This window comes from Liolophura sinensis, chromosome 13 (genome assembly GCF_032854445.1).
Source record: "Liolophura sinensis isolate JHLJ2023 chromosome 13, CUHK_Ljap_v2, whole genome shotgun sequence".
Classification (NCBI taxonomy): Eukaryota; Metazoa; Mollusca; class Polyplacophora; order Chitonida; family Chitonidae; genus Liolophura; species Liolophura sinensis.
The window spans coordinates 24,301,123-24,319,363 of record NC_088307.1 but is presented as its reverse complement, the minus strand read 5'-3'; the positions used below and the strand labels follow the sequence as shown (position 1 = coordinate 24,319,363).

Sequence of the window (18,241 nt, the reverse complement as noted above, 5' to 3'; positions counted from 1 at the left end):
GTCTCCAAACTCAAAATAAAAATGTGCATAAATTGCACTGAAATTTGCTGTTTCACATGCAAAGACAAAATTGAGGAATTACGGTATATGTCACATGAACAGAAACTTGCCAAGGGTAAATATATTAGGCACTCTGGTTTCAAGGGAATAAATCTACCAAAACAAAGTTAAAAGCGATTTGAACAATGACATCACCGATTGGCTGTTGTGGAAGATAAACTAGATTTAATCTAGCATCGCCCAAGGCTGAAGGCTTTAACCCATGAAATCCTATCTCCATTAATCAGACAATCCACATCAATTCAACCATCCTTTAAACCATTAGTCCAAAAAGTATGTCTTGTTCTGAAGAAAAACAAAAACAGAAACCTGGGCACTGATGAGTTAATATGAGAATTTGACTTGTGACGCTATGTTGTCATAGTGATGTCTCTCTGTGGTATGACATCGTTGCCTCACGCCATGGTGGGTTATTATCACTTAATTTTAACACAGGGTACATATAAACAGTCCTGAAAATTATCCAATGAACAGAACTTTACTTTCCCTACTTACCTTGCAATCCCTCTAAATAATTATTTCAGAAAATTAGCCACTAATTAAGAATAACATTAAATATTGTATATAGGCTACAGGCCCATTTTAAAACACACCGATTCACGCGACACCATGCTGTAAAGCAATGACATCATATCCCAAAGTGATGTCACTGTAGTATCATAAATGTGGCACGTAGAAAATTCCATATTCATGTCATTACAGGAAGGTATTGGCAATGTCCCTGTTTTTGTCCATGACCTCTGTTCCTGATCACCATTCTAGTTGTTGTTGTTGTTGTGATCATCTGGAGGATCACAGCCTGTATATGCCCCGGACTCCACGCTGTAGCCAATCAGAGGCTCGCCAATATGGGTCCTGTGTTAACATACAGAAAGGGTGATTTAATTAATATCATAATTCCATTAGTTTTTTAAACTGTCGCCAGGTTGACACTTTGGTGAACGTCGCAACATAAGAAATTGTTTAAATATATATCCCGTAGACTAGATTCAGTGTTTTAAGGAGAAGAAAATGTAAATATCAAATAACAAATACCATTGAAAGAGTACGCATTTCCTCGCAGGTGCATACCATAAAAAAATTCTAACATGTACCTCAAGTTGATAAATTACATATAAAGTCAGCGCCATAATCCAGTGTGGGCGACTCCATTTTGCTTAAGAACAAGTCCTGAAGTCTTCAGTGTTAGGAGGAGAATTGTCGTCGGAAACCGCCGAAGTGCAGTTCGTACATTTCCTGTAGAGCTCTTCTTCCCAGAAGTAGCGAAGAGTACAGTTCTTTTTCCGCTTGACAATCGGGAAACCGGAATGTTGGAGGTAGGTTCTGAGTTTACGCGAACAAGCCGGCAGTTTTAACGACTCTCATTGACTGACACACCCCCAGCATAAAACACAGGGTGTCAAAGATGGTGGACGCGATGGATTTATGCCAGTTTTGCCGTTTTCAGGCTTCACCTGTATGGCGAGGAAAAATGGCAAAATTATTCAGCAGGCACCGCCAGATAGAAAAAAATGTTCTCTTTTCAGCCTATAGTGTCTTTTGTTTGTAGTGTCAAGTTTTCTTCTCCTTTAAATGTTTAATCTACTCTTTCCGGATGGCTCAAAGTATTCATTCCTATTCCCGTAGTTTTTGCTTCCAACATAACTAAAAAAGCAAGATAGTACAAGCAAGATTTACATGCATCTGGGAAAGTACAAGCAAGATACACAGATATCTGGGAATGTACAAGCAAGATATACATGTGCATGTCAGTGGGAAAACACAAGCAAGATATACATATATCTGGGAAAGTACAAGGAATTCACATCACATGTGGCAAAGCACAAGCACGACACATCAGGAAAACAATGTACAATGCATTCAAAATCCCTTGGCATTTAAGATGAAGATGAAACAATTAAATGCCGTTTTAATACAAGCACAATGCACAGGTAGATCTTGCTTTAAGTCCACAAAACCTTAAACATGAGAATAATTTGTTATGAGTAACAACTTCAAACTTTCTCATGACAAACTGTACATTGTATGTGTGGTATACATGTGAGTTTTGTGAACGACAGTCAAGCGATAGTCTTTATATATGCGTTCTTCTTTTTCTAGTGTAGAAAAAATTGGTCACATTTGAACATACCAAGGCACAAAATCCAAAACAATCTCCGCAGTTGATTGGTCAACACAGGGCCATTTGCTCTCTGGATCCACCCAATCAGAGCGGGGAGAGTGAGCAGCTTTTGAATTCTGCTCTATGAAAGCAACAAACAGTGAAAAAGCATTCCAGGAAAACATCTGAAATTTCCTCCATGTAAATTTTGAAAATTAACCCTATCCAAGATATTTGCAACTGCTAGGATACAACCAAACAGATTTAGCAACAGAAGGTAGAATGGAAAGGAAACATGTTTTCGTAACGTACATCTCTGACATATGGATATATTGCGCACTCCAAAAGACAAAGATCCAGGTAAGTGTGCAGATCTGTATCTCTGAATGAAACAGACCTCAGATCTAAAGCGAGTCGTACCTAAGAAAGGACAAATGGGTTGCTAGAGCAAGTCATACCCGAGAGAGGACAAATGGGTTGCCAAAGCGAGTCGTACCTGAGAAAGGACAAATGGGTTGCCAAAGTGAGTCGTACCTGAGAGAGGACAAATGGGTTGCCAAAGCAAGTCGTACCTGAGAGAGGACAAATGGGTTGTCAAAGCAAGTCGTACCTGAGAGAGGACAAATGGGTTGCCAAAGCAAGTCGTACCTGAGAGAGGACAAATGGGTTGTCAAAGCGAGTTCGTACCTGAGAGAGGACAAATGGGTTGTCAAAGCGAGTCGTACCTGAGAGAGGACAAATGGGTTGCCAAAGCGAGTCGTACCTGAGGAAGACAAATGGGTTGCCAAAGCAAGTCGTACCTGAGGAAGGACAAATGGGTTGCCAAAGCAAGTTGTACCTGAGAAAAGACAAAATGGGTTGCCAAGCGAGTCGTACCTGAGAGAGGACAAATGGGTTGCCAAAGCAAGTCGTACCTGAGAGAGGACAAATGGGTTGCCAAAGCGAGTCGTACCTGAGAAAGGACAAATGAGTTGCCAAGCAAGTCGTACCTGAGAGAGGACAAATGGGTTGCCAAAGCAAGTCGTACCTGAGAGAGGACAAATGGGTTGCCAATAACAATGAGAAGGGCCTGGGCTCTTGTGATAGAAACATTAAACCTCTTTTGGATTGGACAGGAAACCTAGATTATGACGCACGTCAAAACGCAACAAGTTTTCGGTCGATCTAACCTGCAAGAGAAACAAGAAAATATTATGACGAGAATGGTTAACACCAGAAGGACCAGAGTAAAATATCATGTTCTGAAGCAGGTTTTCTCCTTGACGTATGCTGCTTTCTTTATAAAGCAATATATAAGCGAAATACAAAATATTTTTTCTTGTTTGGCATGTTAGTTCTATCATTCAGATTACCTCAATCTGTGCATTCATATGTAATATCATTTCATGTATGTATTTATTTATTTATATATTTGATTTCTGTTTTATGCAGTAGTACTCAAGAATATTATGGCCGGCATTATGGTGGGAGGAACCGGGCAGAGCCCAGGGGAAAACCACAACCATCCAAAGGTTTCTGGAACAGCTTCCCACGTACGGCTGGAGAGGAGGCCAGCATGAGCTGAACTCACAGCAACTGCATTGGTGAGAGACTCTTGGGTCATTACGCTGCGCTAGCACGGTAACCGACTGAGCCACGGAGGCCCATTACATGTATGTATGTGTAACTTTTAGTTTAGCTGTACCAGAAAATTGAACAGTTTCCAAAGTACTGGCAGAACAATGACAAGATTTACTTGATTTTTATTTATCTGATCGGTGTTTTACGTTGTACTCCAGAACATCTCATTTACATGACGGTGGTCAGCACAAACCCACAACCATCCACAGGTTGCTGGACACGAGAAGATCTCTATGGGACTGTATACACTCCCTGCACCTGTTTGTTTATTTTTTTAGCATTGTGGTCGGAGGACCCCCTGTACATGTAAACCTTCATGATACGTGGCATGAAAATGGGGACCTCCAAAAGCCAGGAAGTAGGACCCAGATGCCATTTTATTTCTTATTATATTATTTATTATGTTCTTTTCCCAGCTAACTTTAAAGACTGGACAATGTTATAGCAGATACTGATACATTGTAACATTGTAGACATTGCCTAACAATTACTCCTTGAGGTCTTGTTTCAGGTTAGCGGCACCTCATGGAATTGGAAATTAAAACCAGACACAAATATATATTTTTCTGTCAGTTTACTTTGAGTTTTCCTGATATATTGCAATTTCCAACAAAAATTCCAAAATATATAACCACCGCATCAAGATGAACTTTCAGACTTGAGTTCATTTCTTCTGGATAATATTTCAACATTCAAATCTCTTTGACCTGAGTGATTAACTGAGTCACTGTATTTCTTCAACCCTTTTCCATGTTTGCAACATGTTTATTCACGCACATTCTGAAGGTGTTATTCTATACTGACTGATAAAATTATACTTTTTCTAAAGCCCTTGACACTGGCCAATCAATTGACTCCAAAATCAAATTAAAAATGTGCATAAATTGTACAGAAAGTTGCACTTTTATATGTGAAAGGGTTGAGGAAGGTACTGAACATTCCCATTATTCAACTAAAGCTCCACCAAATTGTGTTTATGCCATGGGAAACATAAAGCGGTATTTGATTTTTAATGAAGGCCACAGGTATTTTGTTTTGTTTATCTCGCTCTCTTGTGACGTTATGTCATTGATTTCAACATTACTTTACTTATACATGAATCATGACACTTGCCTATGGCAGGCTGGACCCAATGCTGCCTCACTGGAAATCACGCCAAAGACACCAGAAACCCACCACACCCAGCATCTCATTTGTAGTTTAACAAACATGCTGCATAGTCAAGATATTGCAGTTAAAAGTAAATAAAATCATGACCACTAGGAAAATCAACTGAGCTGACATGATAATAATTTGATCAAATGGGTGTGAATTATTGCTATAACTTGCAAAGAAGCCTTTTTGGTAGATCAGTATTTTGCAATTTAGCCATGTTTGTGAGAATTCCAGATTAAAAGTTGATCAAAGGCGTTACCAAGCATGTCAACAACAACAAGAAATGGCCACGGAACTTTAGGTCTGTCTCCACACCAGCCCCCTTCCGAAATATATGTAAGTAAGGTTACATTATTTGTCGTCTTTTCTTCTAAGGGCCATCTAATCTTGACCTACCGTGGAAATGATTACAGCTTTCCTCTCCTGACCTTGAAACTCTTCCACTGAACCAACTTTTATTTTCGGGATTCCCAACTTTTCCATCAAAAGACGAATTTTCTCCACCTGAGAAAGAATATAACAACTGCATGACTAATGATGTAAAAGGGAAAATTTAGCTACAGATTACCTATGTACTTACATAGCCATGACAGTGCCCCACCCTGTCAGAGAGTGAAATCTTGTAAAACACCAGTAAAATACATACATGTACATACGTAGCCATGACAGTGTTTCACCCTGTCAGAGAGTGAAATCTTGTAAAACACCAGTAAAATACATACATGTACATACATAGCCATGACAGTGTTTCACCCTGTCAGTGAGTGAAATCTTGTAAAACACCAGTAAAATACATACATGTACATACATAGCCATGACAGTGTTCCACCCTGTCAGTGAGGGAAATCTTGTAAAACGCCGGTAAAATACATACATGTACATACATAGCCATGACAGTGCTCCATCCTGTCAGTAAGTGAAATCTTGTAAAACACCAGTAAAATACATACATGTACATATGTAGCCAAGACAGTGCCCCATCCTGTCCATAAGTGAAATCCTGTAAACCACCAGTAAAATACATACATGTACATATGTAGCCAAGACAGTGCCCCATCCTGTCCATAAGTGAAATCCTGTAAACCACCAGTAAAATACATACATGTACATATGTAGCCAAGACAGTGCCCCATCCTGTCTATAAGTGAAATCCTGTAAACCACCAGTAAAATACATACATGTACATATGTAGCCAAGGACAGTGCCCCATCCTGTCTATAAGTGAAATCCTGTAAAACAGCAGTAAAATACATACATGTACATATGTAGCCAAGACAGTGCCCCATCCTGTCCATAAGTGAAATCCTGTAAACCACCAGTAAAATACATACATGTACATATGTAGCCAAGACAGTGCCCCATCCTGTCCATAAGTGAAATCCTGTAAATCACCAGTAAAATACATACATGTACATATGTAGCCAAGACAGTGCCCCATCCTGTCCATAAGTGAAATCCTGTAAAACACCAGTAAAATACATACATGTACATACGTAGCCATGACAGTGCTCCATCCTGTCTATAAGTGAAATCCTGTAAAACACCAGTAAAATACATACATGTACATATGTAGCCAAGACAGTGCCCCATCCTGTCTATAAGTGAAATCCTGTAAAACACCAGTAAAATACATACATGTACATATGTAGCCAAGACAGTGCTCCATCCTGTCTATAAGTGAAATCCTGTAAACCACCAGTAAAATACATACATGTACATATGTAGCCAAGACAGTGCCCCATCCTGTCCATAAGTGAAATCCTGTAAACCACCAGTAAAATACATACCTACACAGCTATGACTGCCCCACCTCACCTGTTTTCTGTAAGCTGTGATGATGCCAATCTCCTCAGGGGCTATCCTGTGCGGTTCTTCATGTAACAACATCTGAACATACTGAATCACCTGAACAGTCTCTGCGGGGTTGAACCACGATGGGCTGTTCCCATCTCTCATGTCTTCTCCCTAAAACACGAAAAACATCGGACGAGTCCAGTGGTTCAAAAGTGTATTAGGACCTGATATAACCTTTAGTCTGGGATAAGTTTTATATTTCACTAAGGCTGGTATTAAGACGTAAACCTGTCTTAATTTTTAATACAGTTCTGACCAACCTGCCACCCTGCACTGAAACTTAATTTATTTATTTCATTGGTGTTTTCATGCTGTACTCAAGAATATTTCACTTATACCGCCATGACCAGCATTATGGTGGGAGAAAACCAGACAGAGCCCGGGAGAAACCCACGACCATCCACAGGGTGCTGTCAGACTTTCCACATATCGCCGTAGAGGAAGCCAGCATGAATTGGACTTGAACTAACAGTGACCACATTGATGAGAGGCTGCGTCATTGCGCCATGCTGGGGCACTAACCACCTTGGCCACTGAGGTCCCTGCAGTGAAACTAGATGCTGAGCTAGAATTTACAGAACACATATGCCTCAGCCCCTCCCTAACACCACTTCTGTACAATATCCTCTCATTACGGGGATCATCGAAAAAACATGCTAGGTTAATACACTTTGTGGTTCAAATGTGCTCACATGGTACACTGAAAATCAAAAATTTAAGTTTCTCAGATAAGAAATTAATCATTGGTCACAAATTAACTCATAAGAAGCCCAATAAGGTGGATGAATCAACCAGAATCACCTGAGAAAGGCTAATCTTTAAGCCAAATACAGTACAGTAAATGCTCATAAGTCTATGCTACAAACAAAAAAACAAACAGCAACCGGCCAATCCATTCATAAGTGGGGCAGAAAACAACATTCTTAACTTGCTTGCTTTCTGTAGCTATAATATCAACTAGATCATAATTTCAGTGAAATCAGAATTGGCTGTTTTCTTTCCCTGATGACTTCGAGCTGCTATACACATCTCAACAATTCATCTCGTGTGATTGGTTCTACAGATAATGCCATTTATACATGAGCCTATCTCGAATAGGCTATCTCCAACATATCACACTGCGTTTCACTACTTACCCGAACACCGTGGAAAATGAGAGGACAGCCTTTCATGGGGAGATTCGACCAATCAGTGAAGCTGTGAGTTAGTTCAGGGTCAGCCTTGACACAAAGTTCGTCATGATAGAACAGACGTGAGGGCAGACGCAGCAGAGATTCATGCGAACGGTAGTTGTCAACGAGCTTCGTCACCTGAAACATCAATGTCACAAAAATACCAGCTTGTATTGCATTACAAGCATTCCCCAGAATTCCCCCACTCGTATCAAACAAATACACAATTATTACACGCACGAGCATTACAATGTGTTCAACTTGGCTGTGTGCATTTTCATACCACAGACAGAATTTAATAACAATATTGTATACAATTTATAATGTTCTACATTACTGACTGCAAAACTTTAGTCAATTATTTTTTTTATTTACTCACTTATTCATCTCATTGATCTTTGCAAGCACACTCCTAAATTTCTCCCTTACATGACAGCAATTTTGTTTATGTGTATAGGAAGCCAGAGTGCCATGGGTATACCTCTGTACTAGCTGCACTGGAACAGCTGAAGCAGCACTTGGACAGCATTATCTGCATTGGAACAGCTAAAGCTGCACTGGGACAGCATTATCTGCATGGGAACAGCTCAAGCTGAACTAGAACAGCAATATCTGCATTCGAACAGCTCAAGCTGAACTGGAACAGCTTAAAATGAACTGGCACAGCAATATATAGCTGAAATGGATCACATATAGCAATAGCTGCACTGGAACAGTGCAGCTATCAAGCTAAACTGGAACAGCAATATATAGCTGAACTGGAAAAGCTGAAGCTGACATGGAACAGCAATAGCGGCACTGGAACAGCAATGTCGGCATTCAAACAGCTCAACCTGAACTGGAACAGCAATAGCTGCATTGGAACAGTTCAAGCTAAACTGGAACAGCAATATATAGCTGAATTGGAAAAGGTGAAGCTGACATGGAACAGCACTAGCAGCACTGGAACAGCAATGTCGGCATTCAAACAGCTCAACCTGAACTGGAACAGCAATAGCTGCATTGGAACAGTTCAAGTTAAACTGAAACAGCAATATATAGCTGAACTGGAAAAGCTGAAGCTGACATGGAACAGCAATAGCAGCACTGGAACAGCAATGTCTGCATTCAAACAGCTCAACCTGAACTGGAACAACAATAGCTGCATTGGAACAGTTCAAGCTAAACTGAAACAGCAATATATAGCTGGATAAGAAAAGCTGAAGCTGACATGGAACAGCAATAGCAGCACTGGAACAGCAATGTCTGCATTCAAACAGCTCAACCTGAACTGGAACAGCAATAGCTGCATTGGAACAGTTCAAGCTAAACTGAAACAGCAATATATAGCTGAACTGGAACAGATACAGCTGACATGGAACAGCAATTGCTGCATTGGAACAGTTCAAGCTAAACTGTAACAGCAATATATAGCTGAACTGGAACAGATACAACTGATATGAAACAGCAATGGCAGCATTGGAACAGCAATAACTGGATCGGACATGCACTAGCTGGACGGGAACTGTACAGCATAATAGGAATAATTCATTTAAATTTTAACACAATTAATACCAGAAGTGGGTTGTAGCCGTGCTGAAATCTGGACACATCTCGACGGTAGACTGGCATGAGGGTGAGCCTCTCTAGAAGAGAGAGCTCCAGTCCATGGGATTTAGCAAACTTTGAGGCCAAGACTGGACCAAGCTGATGAGGGTCACCCGCCAGCACAATCTGTAACATAATAAGAGGAAATTAAATTTGGTAGCAAGGCTATAATGCATGCAGTACTTTCTGAGATACAACCCCGCACATTTAATACTTCAACAATTATTCTAATACACAATAAATTGAATCATGAATTTTGTAATTTATGGTAATTAATATGAACACTGTGCATCAACCATGGAACCTTGCTCATGTCATCCCACCTCTGATGACGTTCAGGGTACTACATAAACATGGACATTCAAATCACTTACTAAGTCACATTTTTCTACAGCTGTGGTAGAAGATTTTGCCACTGAAATGCAGGTAAAAGCTTGTTACACATAAGATGTGATAATTACAACTACACGCAATGTTGGGGAATTAAAACGCTCTTTATTCCTGGTTACAGTTCACACCATGAGGCTTTAAAATGCTGCAAGTAAGAGTTTTTACCTGTCCATCTGACTGACCAATCAGAGAAATGGGAATTAAACACTCTGGCTCGGTGGCCTGGCCTGCCTGCAACAAAATAATTCATTTGGTTTATTTCTTTGATTGCTGTTTAACACTACGCTCAAGTATTTTTCATTTATATGACGGTAGTTAGTGTTTTTTTTTTTGGGGGGGGTGGGGGGATGGGACATCCACATTTGTAGATAACATGCTTGATGATAAACATGTTTCACATTTTCACATTTACAAAAAAAGCTTGTTCATTCCCAGGTTTAGACAGATTTACAAGCAAGAAAACAACCAAGTCATGCATGTTTAAGCTGTGGTACAAATTCATGATCTTGGAGAGTCAATTACCAATAACTGAGAGAAGAGATCTGCACTAGCAGAATTAGCTCAATGCAAACCACACCAAACTGGTAGGAGGCCAGTGATCTGCACTTAACTTCATGTAAAACCACCTGAAGGGTCAACAAGCACTGGACCTCTTTGGTGGCCTGATGGCTAGAGCGTTCGCCTCAATGTCATTGGACCCAGGGGGCAAACCAAAGATTATAAAAATAGCACTTGTTGCTGCCTCACTTATAGTTCGCCACTCAGAGGTTACAATAAGGAAACAGGACTGGTTCGCCCGGTGTCAGTATAATGTGACTTGGTGAGGTGTCATGACAGGTGTCTTCAGCATGATGCTTCAGTGGCAGCAGCATGGGTGTGTCCTGTCACAAGAAGACACAATATATGTACATACACCACATGACTCCTCGTCATCATATAACTGAAAAATTGTTAACTTCGATGTTAAACCACAAGCTTACATTCATTCATTCATTCAAGGGGCGCCGTAAACCACTTATTGCTACCAAGACCTCGAGAGCGGAAACAGCCAGGCAAGTTTTTAATATCACATGTCTGTCTGTCTGTCTGTGATTTAACCAATAACCATGTGTGTAAGAAAACAAGCATATCACCTTCCTGACCTTCTCCAGCTTCTTTTATTTAGTTTCTTCACTGTTTTGACACTTGTAATTTGTCTTTTTTTAATGCACACAATGTTATTTTCTGAAAATGTTCGCATTTAACAGTGCTACCTGCTTAATCATGTGCGACCACAGTGTACTCATTTTTTTATCTCAATTGCTTGATTCTCTATATCTGAGGCACTGGCAGATTTTTTCTCTAGGAATTTCCATGTCATAAGTCTTTCGATTTATTTATTTATTTCATTGATGTTTTATGATGTGATCCGGAATATTTCACATATTCCATGGCGACCAGCATTATGGTGGGAGGAAACAGGGCGCAACCAGGGGAAAAACCCACGACCATCCACACATTGTTGGCACACCTCTCCAGCTGCTACCAGAGAGGACGTAAGTCGTTTGCTGTGCGATGGAGAACAAGTTACATGCAGGTGCTGCAGTTTCATCTGTTATGTACGTACTCTATTTACTCTGCTGAGGTCACAGTAAAACATTCAGCGTAGATGAAACACTGGCTTAAAGGAGAAAAAAACTTTTAAAATGGCATTTATAGGCTGAAAAGAGCATATTTTTTTCTATCTGGTGGTGCCAGCTGCATAATTTTGCAAATTTTCCTCGCCATACACGTAAAGCCTGAAAACGGCAATGTCAATGTCGTTTGTACGGGAATATGTCAATACGCCTGGTATGTGGTTTATACCGGAATATGTCAATACGCCTGGTGTGTGGTTTGTATTGGAATATGTCAATATGCCTGGTATGTGATTTGTACGGGAATATGTCATACGCCTGGTATGTGGTTTGTATGGGAATATGTCAATACGCCTGGTATGTGGTTTGTACGGGAATATGTCAATACGCCTGGTATGTGGTTTGTATGGGAATATGTCAATACGCCTGGTATGTGGTTTCTACGGGAATATGTCAATACGTCTTGTATGTGGTTTGTACGGGAATATGTCAATATGCCTGGTATGTGATTTGTACGGGAATGTCAATACGCCTGGTATGTGGTTTGTACGGGAATATGTCAATACGCCTGGTATGTGGTTTGTATGGGAATATGTCAATACGCCTGGTATGTGGTTTCTACGGGAATATGTCAATACGCCTGGTATGTGGTTTGTATGGGAATATGTCAATACCCCTGGTATGTGGTTTGTACGGGAATATGTCAATAAGCCTGGTGTGTGGTTTGTACGGGAATATGTCAATACACCTGGTAATTGGTTTATACGGGAATATGTCAATACGCCTGGTATGTGGTTTGTACGGGAATATGTCAATACGCCTGGTATGTGGTTTACACGGGAATATGTCAATACGCCTGGTATGTGGTTTGTATTGGAATATGTCAATACGCCTGGTGTGTGGTTTGTATGGGAATATGTCAATACGCCTGGTATGTGATTTGTACGGGAATGTCAATACGCCCAGTATGTGGTTTGTACGGGAATATGTCAATACGCCTTGAATGTGGTTTGTGTGGGAATATGTCAATACGCCTGGTATGTGATTTGTACGGGAATGTCAATACGCCCGGTATGTGGTTTGTACGGGAATATGTCAATACGCCTTGTATGTGGTTTGTGTGGGAATATGTCAATACACGTGGTAGGTGATTTGTACGGGAATGTCAATACGCCTGGTATGTGGTTTGTATGGGAATGTCAATACGCCTGGTATGTGGTTTGTACGGGAATATGTCAATAAGCCTGGTATGTGGTTTGTATGGGGAATATGTCAATACGCCTGGTATGTGGTTTGTACGGGAATGTCAATACGCCTGGTATGTGGTTTGTACGGGAATATGTCAATAAGCCTGGTATGTGGTTTGTATGGGAATATGTCAATACGCCTGGTATGTGGTTTGTATGGGAATATGTCAATACGCCAAACCAAGCTAACCATTATCAGCTTATTACAAAGCGTTCGCGTGAATTTCCAATTTCTGTTTCATCTTACCTCATCCACAAACACATGAGTAAAATGGCCAACTTTGATCCCTAATGACAACAACATTCCTGCGGAGGCACAGGTGCACACAATTATCCTGTAATGCGACACCATCTGCAGGTTTGTGTCATCATAACAATAGGGTCGAATGCTGTCAGGTATGCTCTGAAACAATCACAATTTCACCAGCTGTGAGAAAATGACAACAGGCCATAAATACGTTGTGACACGAACGGCTAGTTAGTGCCATCATGGCAACAGGATCAAATGCTTTCAGGTATGCTCTGAAACAATCACAATGACAACAGATTAAACGTAGGTTAGGACACCACCTGCAAGTTAGTGTCGTCATGGCAACAGGATCAAATGCTGTCAGGTATGCTCTGAAACAATCACAATTTCACCAGCCGTGAGAAAATGACAACAGGCCATAAATACGTTGCGACACGAACGGCTAGTTAGTGCCATCATGGCAACAGGATCAAATGCTGTCAGGTATGCTCTGAAACAATCACAATTTCACCAGCCGTGAGAAAATGACAACAGGCCATAAATACGTTGTGACACGAACAGCTAGTTAGTGCCATCATGGCAACAGGATCAAATGCTGTCAGGTATGCTCTGAAACACTCACAATTTCACCAGCCGTGAGAAAATGACAACAGGCCATAAATACGTTGTGACACAAACAGCTAGTTAGTGCCATCATGGCAACAGGATCAAATGCTGTCAGCTATGCTCTGAAACAATCACAATGACAACAGCCGTGAGAAAATGACAACAGGCCATAAATACGTTGTGACACGAACGGCTAGTTAGTGCCATCATGGCAACAGGATCAAATGCTTTCAGGTATGCTCTGAAACAATCACAATGACAACAGATTAAACGTAGGTTAGGACACCACCTGCAAGTTAGTGTCGTCATGGCAACAGGATCAAATGCTGTCAGGTATGCTCTGAAACAATCACAATTTCACCAGCCGTGAGAAAATGACAACAGGCCATAAATACATTGCGACACGAATGGCTAGTTAGTGCCATCATGGCAACAGGATCAAATGCTGTCAGGTATGCTCTGAAACAATCACAATTTCACCAGCCGTGAGAAAATGACAACAGGCCATAAATACGTTGTGACACGAACGGCTAGTTAGTGCCATCATGGCAACAGGATCAAATGCTGTCAGGTATGCTCTGAAACAATCACAATTTCACCAGCCGTGAGAAAATGACAACAGGCCATCAATACGTTGCGACACAAACAGCTAGTTAGTGCCATCATGGCAACAGGATCAAATGCTGTCAGCTATGCTCTGAAACAATCACAATGACAACAGCCGTGAGAAAATGACAACAGGCCATAAATACGTTGTGACACGAACGGCTAGTTAGTGCCATCATGGCAACAGGATCAAATGCTGTCAGGTATGCTCTGAAACAATCACAATGACAACAGATTAAACGTAGGTTAGGACACCACCTGCAAGTTAGTGTCGTCATGGCAACAGGATCAAATGCTGTCAGGTATGCTCTGAAACAATCACAATTTCACCAGCCGTGAGAAAATGACAACAGGCCATAAATACGTTGCGACACGAACGGCTAGTTAGTGCCATCATGGCAACAGGATCAAATGCTGTCAGATATGCTCTGAAACAATCACAATTTCACCAGCCGTGAGAAAATGACAACAGGCCATAAATACGTTGCGACACGAACGGCTAGTTAGTGCCATCATGGCAACAGGATCAAATGCTGTCAGGTATGCTCTGAAACAATCACAATTTCACCAGCCGTGAGAAAATGACAACAGGCCATAAATACGTTGTGACACGAACGGCTAGTTAGTGCCATCATGGCAACAGGATCAAATGCTGTCAGGTATGCTCTGAAACAATCACAATTTCACCAGCCGTGAGAAAATGACAACAGGCCATAAATACGTTGCGACACGAACAGCTAGTTAGTGCCCTCATGGCAACAGGATCAAATGCTGTCAGCTATGCTCTGAAACAATCACAATGACAACAGCCGTGAGAAAATGACAACAGGGCATAAATACGTTGTGACACGAACGGCTAGTTAGTGCCATCATGGCAACAGGATCAAATGCTGTCAGGTATGCTCTGAAACAATCACAATGACAACAGATTAAACGTAGGTTAGGACACCACCTGCAAGTTAGTGTCGTCATGGCAACAGGATCAAATGCTGTCAGATATGCTCTGAAACAATCACAATTTCACCAGCCGTGAGAAAATGACAACAGGCCATAAATACGTTGCGACACGAACAGCTAGTTAGTGCCATCATGGCAACAGGATCAAATGCTCTCAGGTATGCTCTGAAACAATCACAATTTCACCAGCCGTGAGAAAATGACAACAGGCCATAAATACGTTGCGACACGAACAGCTAGTTAGTGCCATCATGGCAACAGGATCAAATGCTGTCAGGTATGCTCTGAAACAATCACAATTTCACCAGCTGTGAGAAAATGACAACAGGCCATAAATACGTTGTGACACGAACGGCTAGTTAGTGCCATCATGGCAACAGGATCAAATGCTGTCAGGTATGCTCTGAAACAATCACAATTTCACCAGCCGTGAGAAAATGACAACAGGCCATAAATACGTTGCGACACGAACAGCTAGTTAGTGCCATCATGGCAACAGGATCAAATGCTGTCAGGTATGCTCTGAAACAATCACAATTTCACCAGCTGTGAGAAAATGACAACAGGCCATAAATACGTTGTGACACGAACGGCTAGTTAGTGCCATCATGGCAACAGGATCAAATGCTGTCAGGTATGCTCTGAAACAATCACAATTTCACCAGCCGTGAGAAAATGACAACAGGCCATCAATACGTTGCGACACGAACGGCTAGTTAGTGCCATCATGGCAACAGGATCAAATGCTCTCAGGTATGCTCTGAAACAATCACAATTTCACCAGCCGTGAGAAAATGACAACAGGCCATCAATACGTTGCGACACGAACGGCTAGTTAGTGCCATCATGGCAACAGAATCAAATGCTGTCAGGTATGTTCTGAAACAATCACAATTTCACCAGCCGTGAGAAAATGACAACAGGCCATAAATACGTTGCGACACGAATGGCTAGTTAGTGCCATCATGGCAACAGGATCAAATGCTCTCAGGTATGCTCTGAAACAATCACAATTTCACCAGCCGTGAGAAAATGACAACAGGCCATCAATACCTTGTGACACGAATGGCTAGTTAGTGCCATCATGGCAACAGGATCAAATGCTGTCAGGAATGCTCTGAAACAATCACAATTTCACCAGCCGTGAGAAAATGACAACAGGCCATAAATACGTTGCGACACGAATGGCTAGTTAGTGCCATCATGGCAACAGGATCAAATGCTGTCAGGTATGCTCTGAAACAATCACAATTTCACCAGCCGTGAGAAAATGACAACAGGCCATAAATACGTTGTGACACGAACGGCTAGTTAGTGCCATCATGGCAACAGGATCAAATGCTGTCAGGTATGCTCTGAAACAATAACAATGACAACAGATTAAACATAGGTTAGGACACCACCTGCAAGTTAGTGTCGTCATGGCAACAGGATCAAATGCTGTCAGGTGTGCTATAGAAAAGAACAACAATTTCACCAGCTGTGAGAAAATGATAACAGACCAAAAATCAGGTTGTACTGAATACAGAAGATATCAACATAAAAACATGTGATGTTTAAAATCACCTCCCTTTCTTCTTACCTCTTCTGTCCGCTGTAGCGCGTTTATACGAACCATGTCAGCTGTTGTCAGCTGCTCACTTTGCTGTAATCGCTCTGTCTGGAAAAGCAGATAAACACATTTATACAGGGAGGCATTATTTGATGTAATTCACAAGATGGTTTTGAGCTATAAACAACTCCTCCAACCCAAAAGCTTTTGTATTGACATTTTAACTGAAGGGTTAAACGATAGTAAGTCATAAGGGCTGATATTATTATCACTATTACACGGATTTCTCTCCTAAATTATTACAAGCTTATGTACAAACTCACACACTAATAACAAACTTTGTGGCAATTCTTAAGATTGTAAGGAAACAGAATTTTTCTGATGATTCCACCCTATGTGAAGTCACCCAAAAAACACCCATCATTCACAAAGAGCCACATATGACACTATCAAATGTTTTGATGTCATTCGAACAAAACTGCATAATTTACAGCTCCTACTTGTATATGGTTCATCCATTGTCAACTCAGTAATATATACTCATCATATCATCTACATGTAGGTATACTGCACGAGAACTGTACATACAAAAATAATATATATCACACTTGGCTAAACAAATATATATACGCACTCAAAAGAAAATCCCATCCAAAGTTGATACAAGTTTGATTCATATCGAAACCACAGTTCAAAGTAAGAAAACTGGCACCACATAATTCCAGATTAATAATTTATTGATAGTATTACCTCGCACCTCGAAAAGAAATGGCTTAGGCTGTTTAGGTCTGTTTCCACTCTTTTTCCCAACTAACCAAGGTTAAATTAAGTGTTGTCTTTTCTTCTAAAATCCTGTTTTTCAGGACGCTTCAGTTTTATCCATTAAATGGCCCTATCTGTATAACACATGTCGAGCGATGAATACCATAGTAGAGCACAACGAACGATTGGCTCACCAGAAGATCGGCAGCACTATTGGAAGGAGTACAAGCGATGATACGACTGTGAGGCACCTTCATGAAGATCTGAAGGATGCTTTCCACAACTGTAACAGTCTTCCCCGTTCCTGAAGGAAAAAATATAAATAGTCAGTTTGTTCTTCAGGATACCATTTCAACCTAAAAATTTCAATGCGACATTTACACAAAAATTAGAACACAACACAATCAAGATGTTTAAAGTACCACTCAATTTCAGACGACATGTACAGATCATACAAACTAGGGTTCCTCCCATTTCCACTTATGGACTAGTGGAAGTGGCCGAATCGACATAACAAATAGTACCATACAGAACAACTGGTTCTAAGCCTTAAATCCAGCATCGGTTTCGGGCAGTATATTATGAAAGGAAGAAACTTGAGTGCCTAGAGGAACCCACCAGCCCATGTAAGTTACACTTTTTCACAAGTCACATTGCTGCAAGGCAAACAGTCCGAGTGAACTTCATGTAAGGCTACAGTAAGACC

At 40.9% G+C, this 18,241-nt stretch overlaps 1 protein-coding gene across 1 annotated transcript in view; it reads right to left on the bottom strand.

The window, feature by feature from the left end:
* Window positions 1-378: 378 nt before the first annotated feature.
* Window positions 379-18,241, bottom strand: part of LOC135480168 (RNA helicase Mov10l1-like) — a 31,243-nt gene continuing 13,380 nt past the window's right edge. The window contains 12 exon segments of the mRNA XM_064759934.1: window positions 379-902; window positions 904-915; window positions 3,189-3,263; window positions 3,265-3,330; window positions 5,333-5,440; window positions 6,752-6,901; window positions 7,927-8,100; window positions 9,517-9,675; window positions 10,105-10,170; window positions 13,050-13,205; window positions 16,804-16,881; window positions 17,730-17,839. Of these exon segments, the coding sequence (XP_064616004.1) occupies window positions 819-902; window positions 904-915; window positions 3,189-3,263; window positions 3,265-3,330; window positions 5,333-5,440; window positions 6,752-6,901; window positions 7,927-8,100; window positions 9,517-9,675; window positions 10,105-10,170; window positions 13,050-13,205; window positions 16,804-16,881; window positions 17,730-17,839 (1,238 nt within the window). The 3' untranslated portion in view covers window positions 379-818.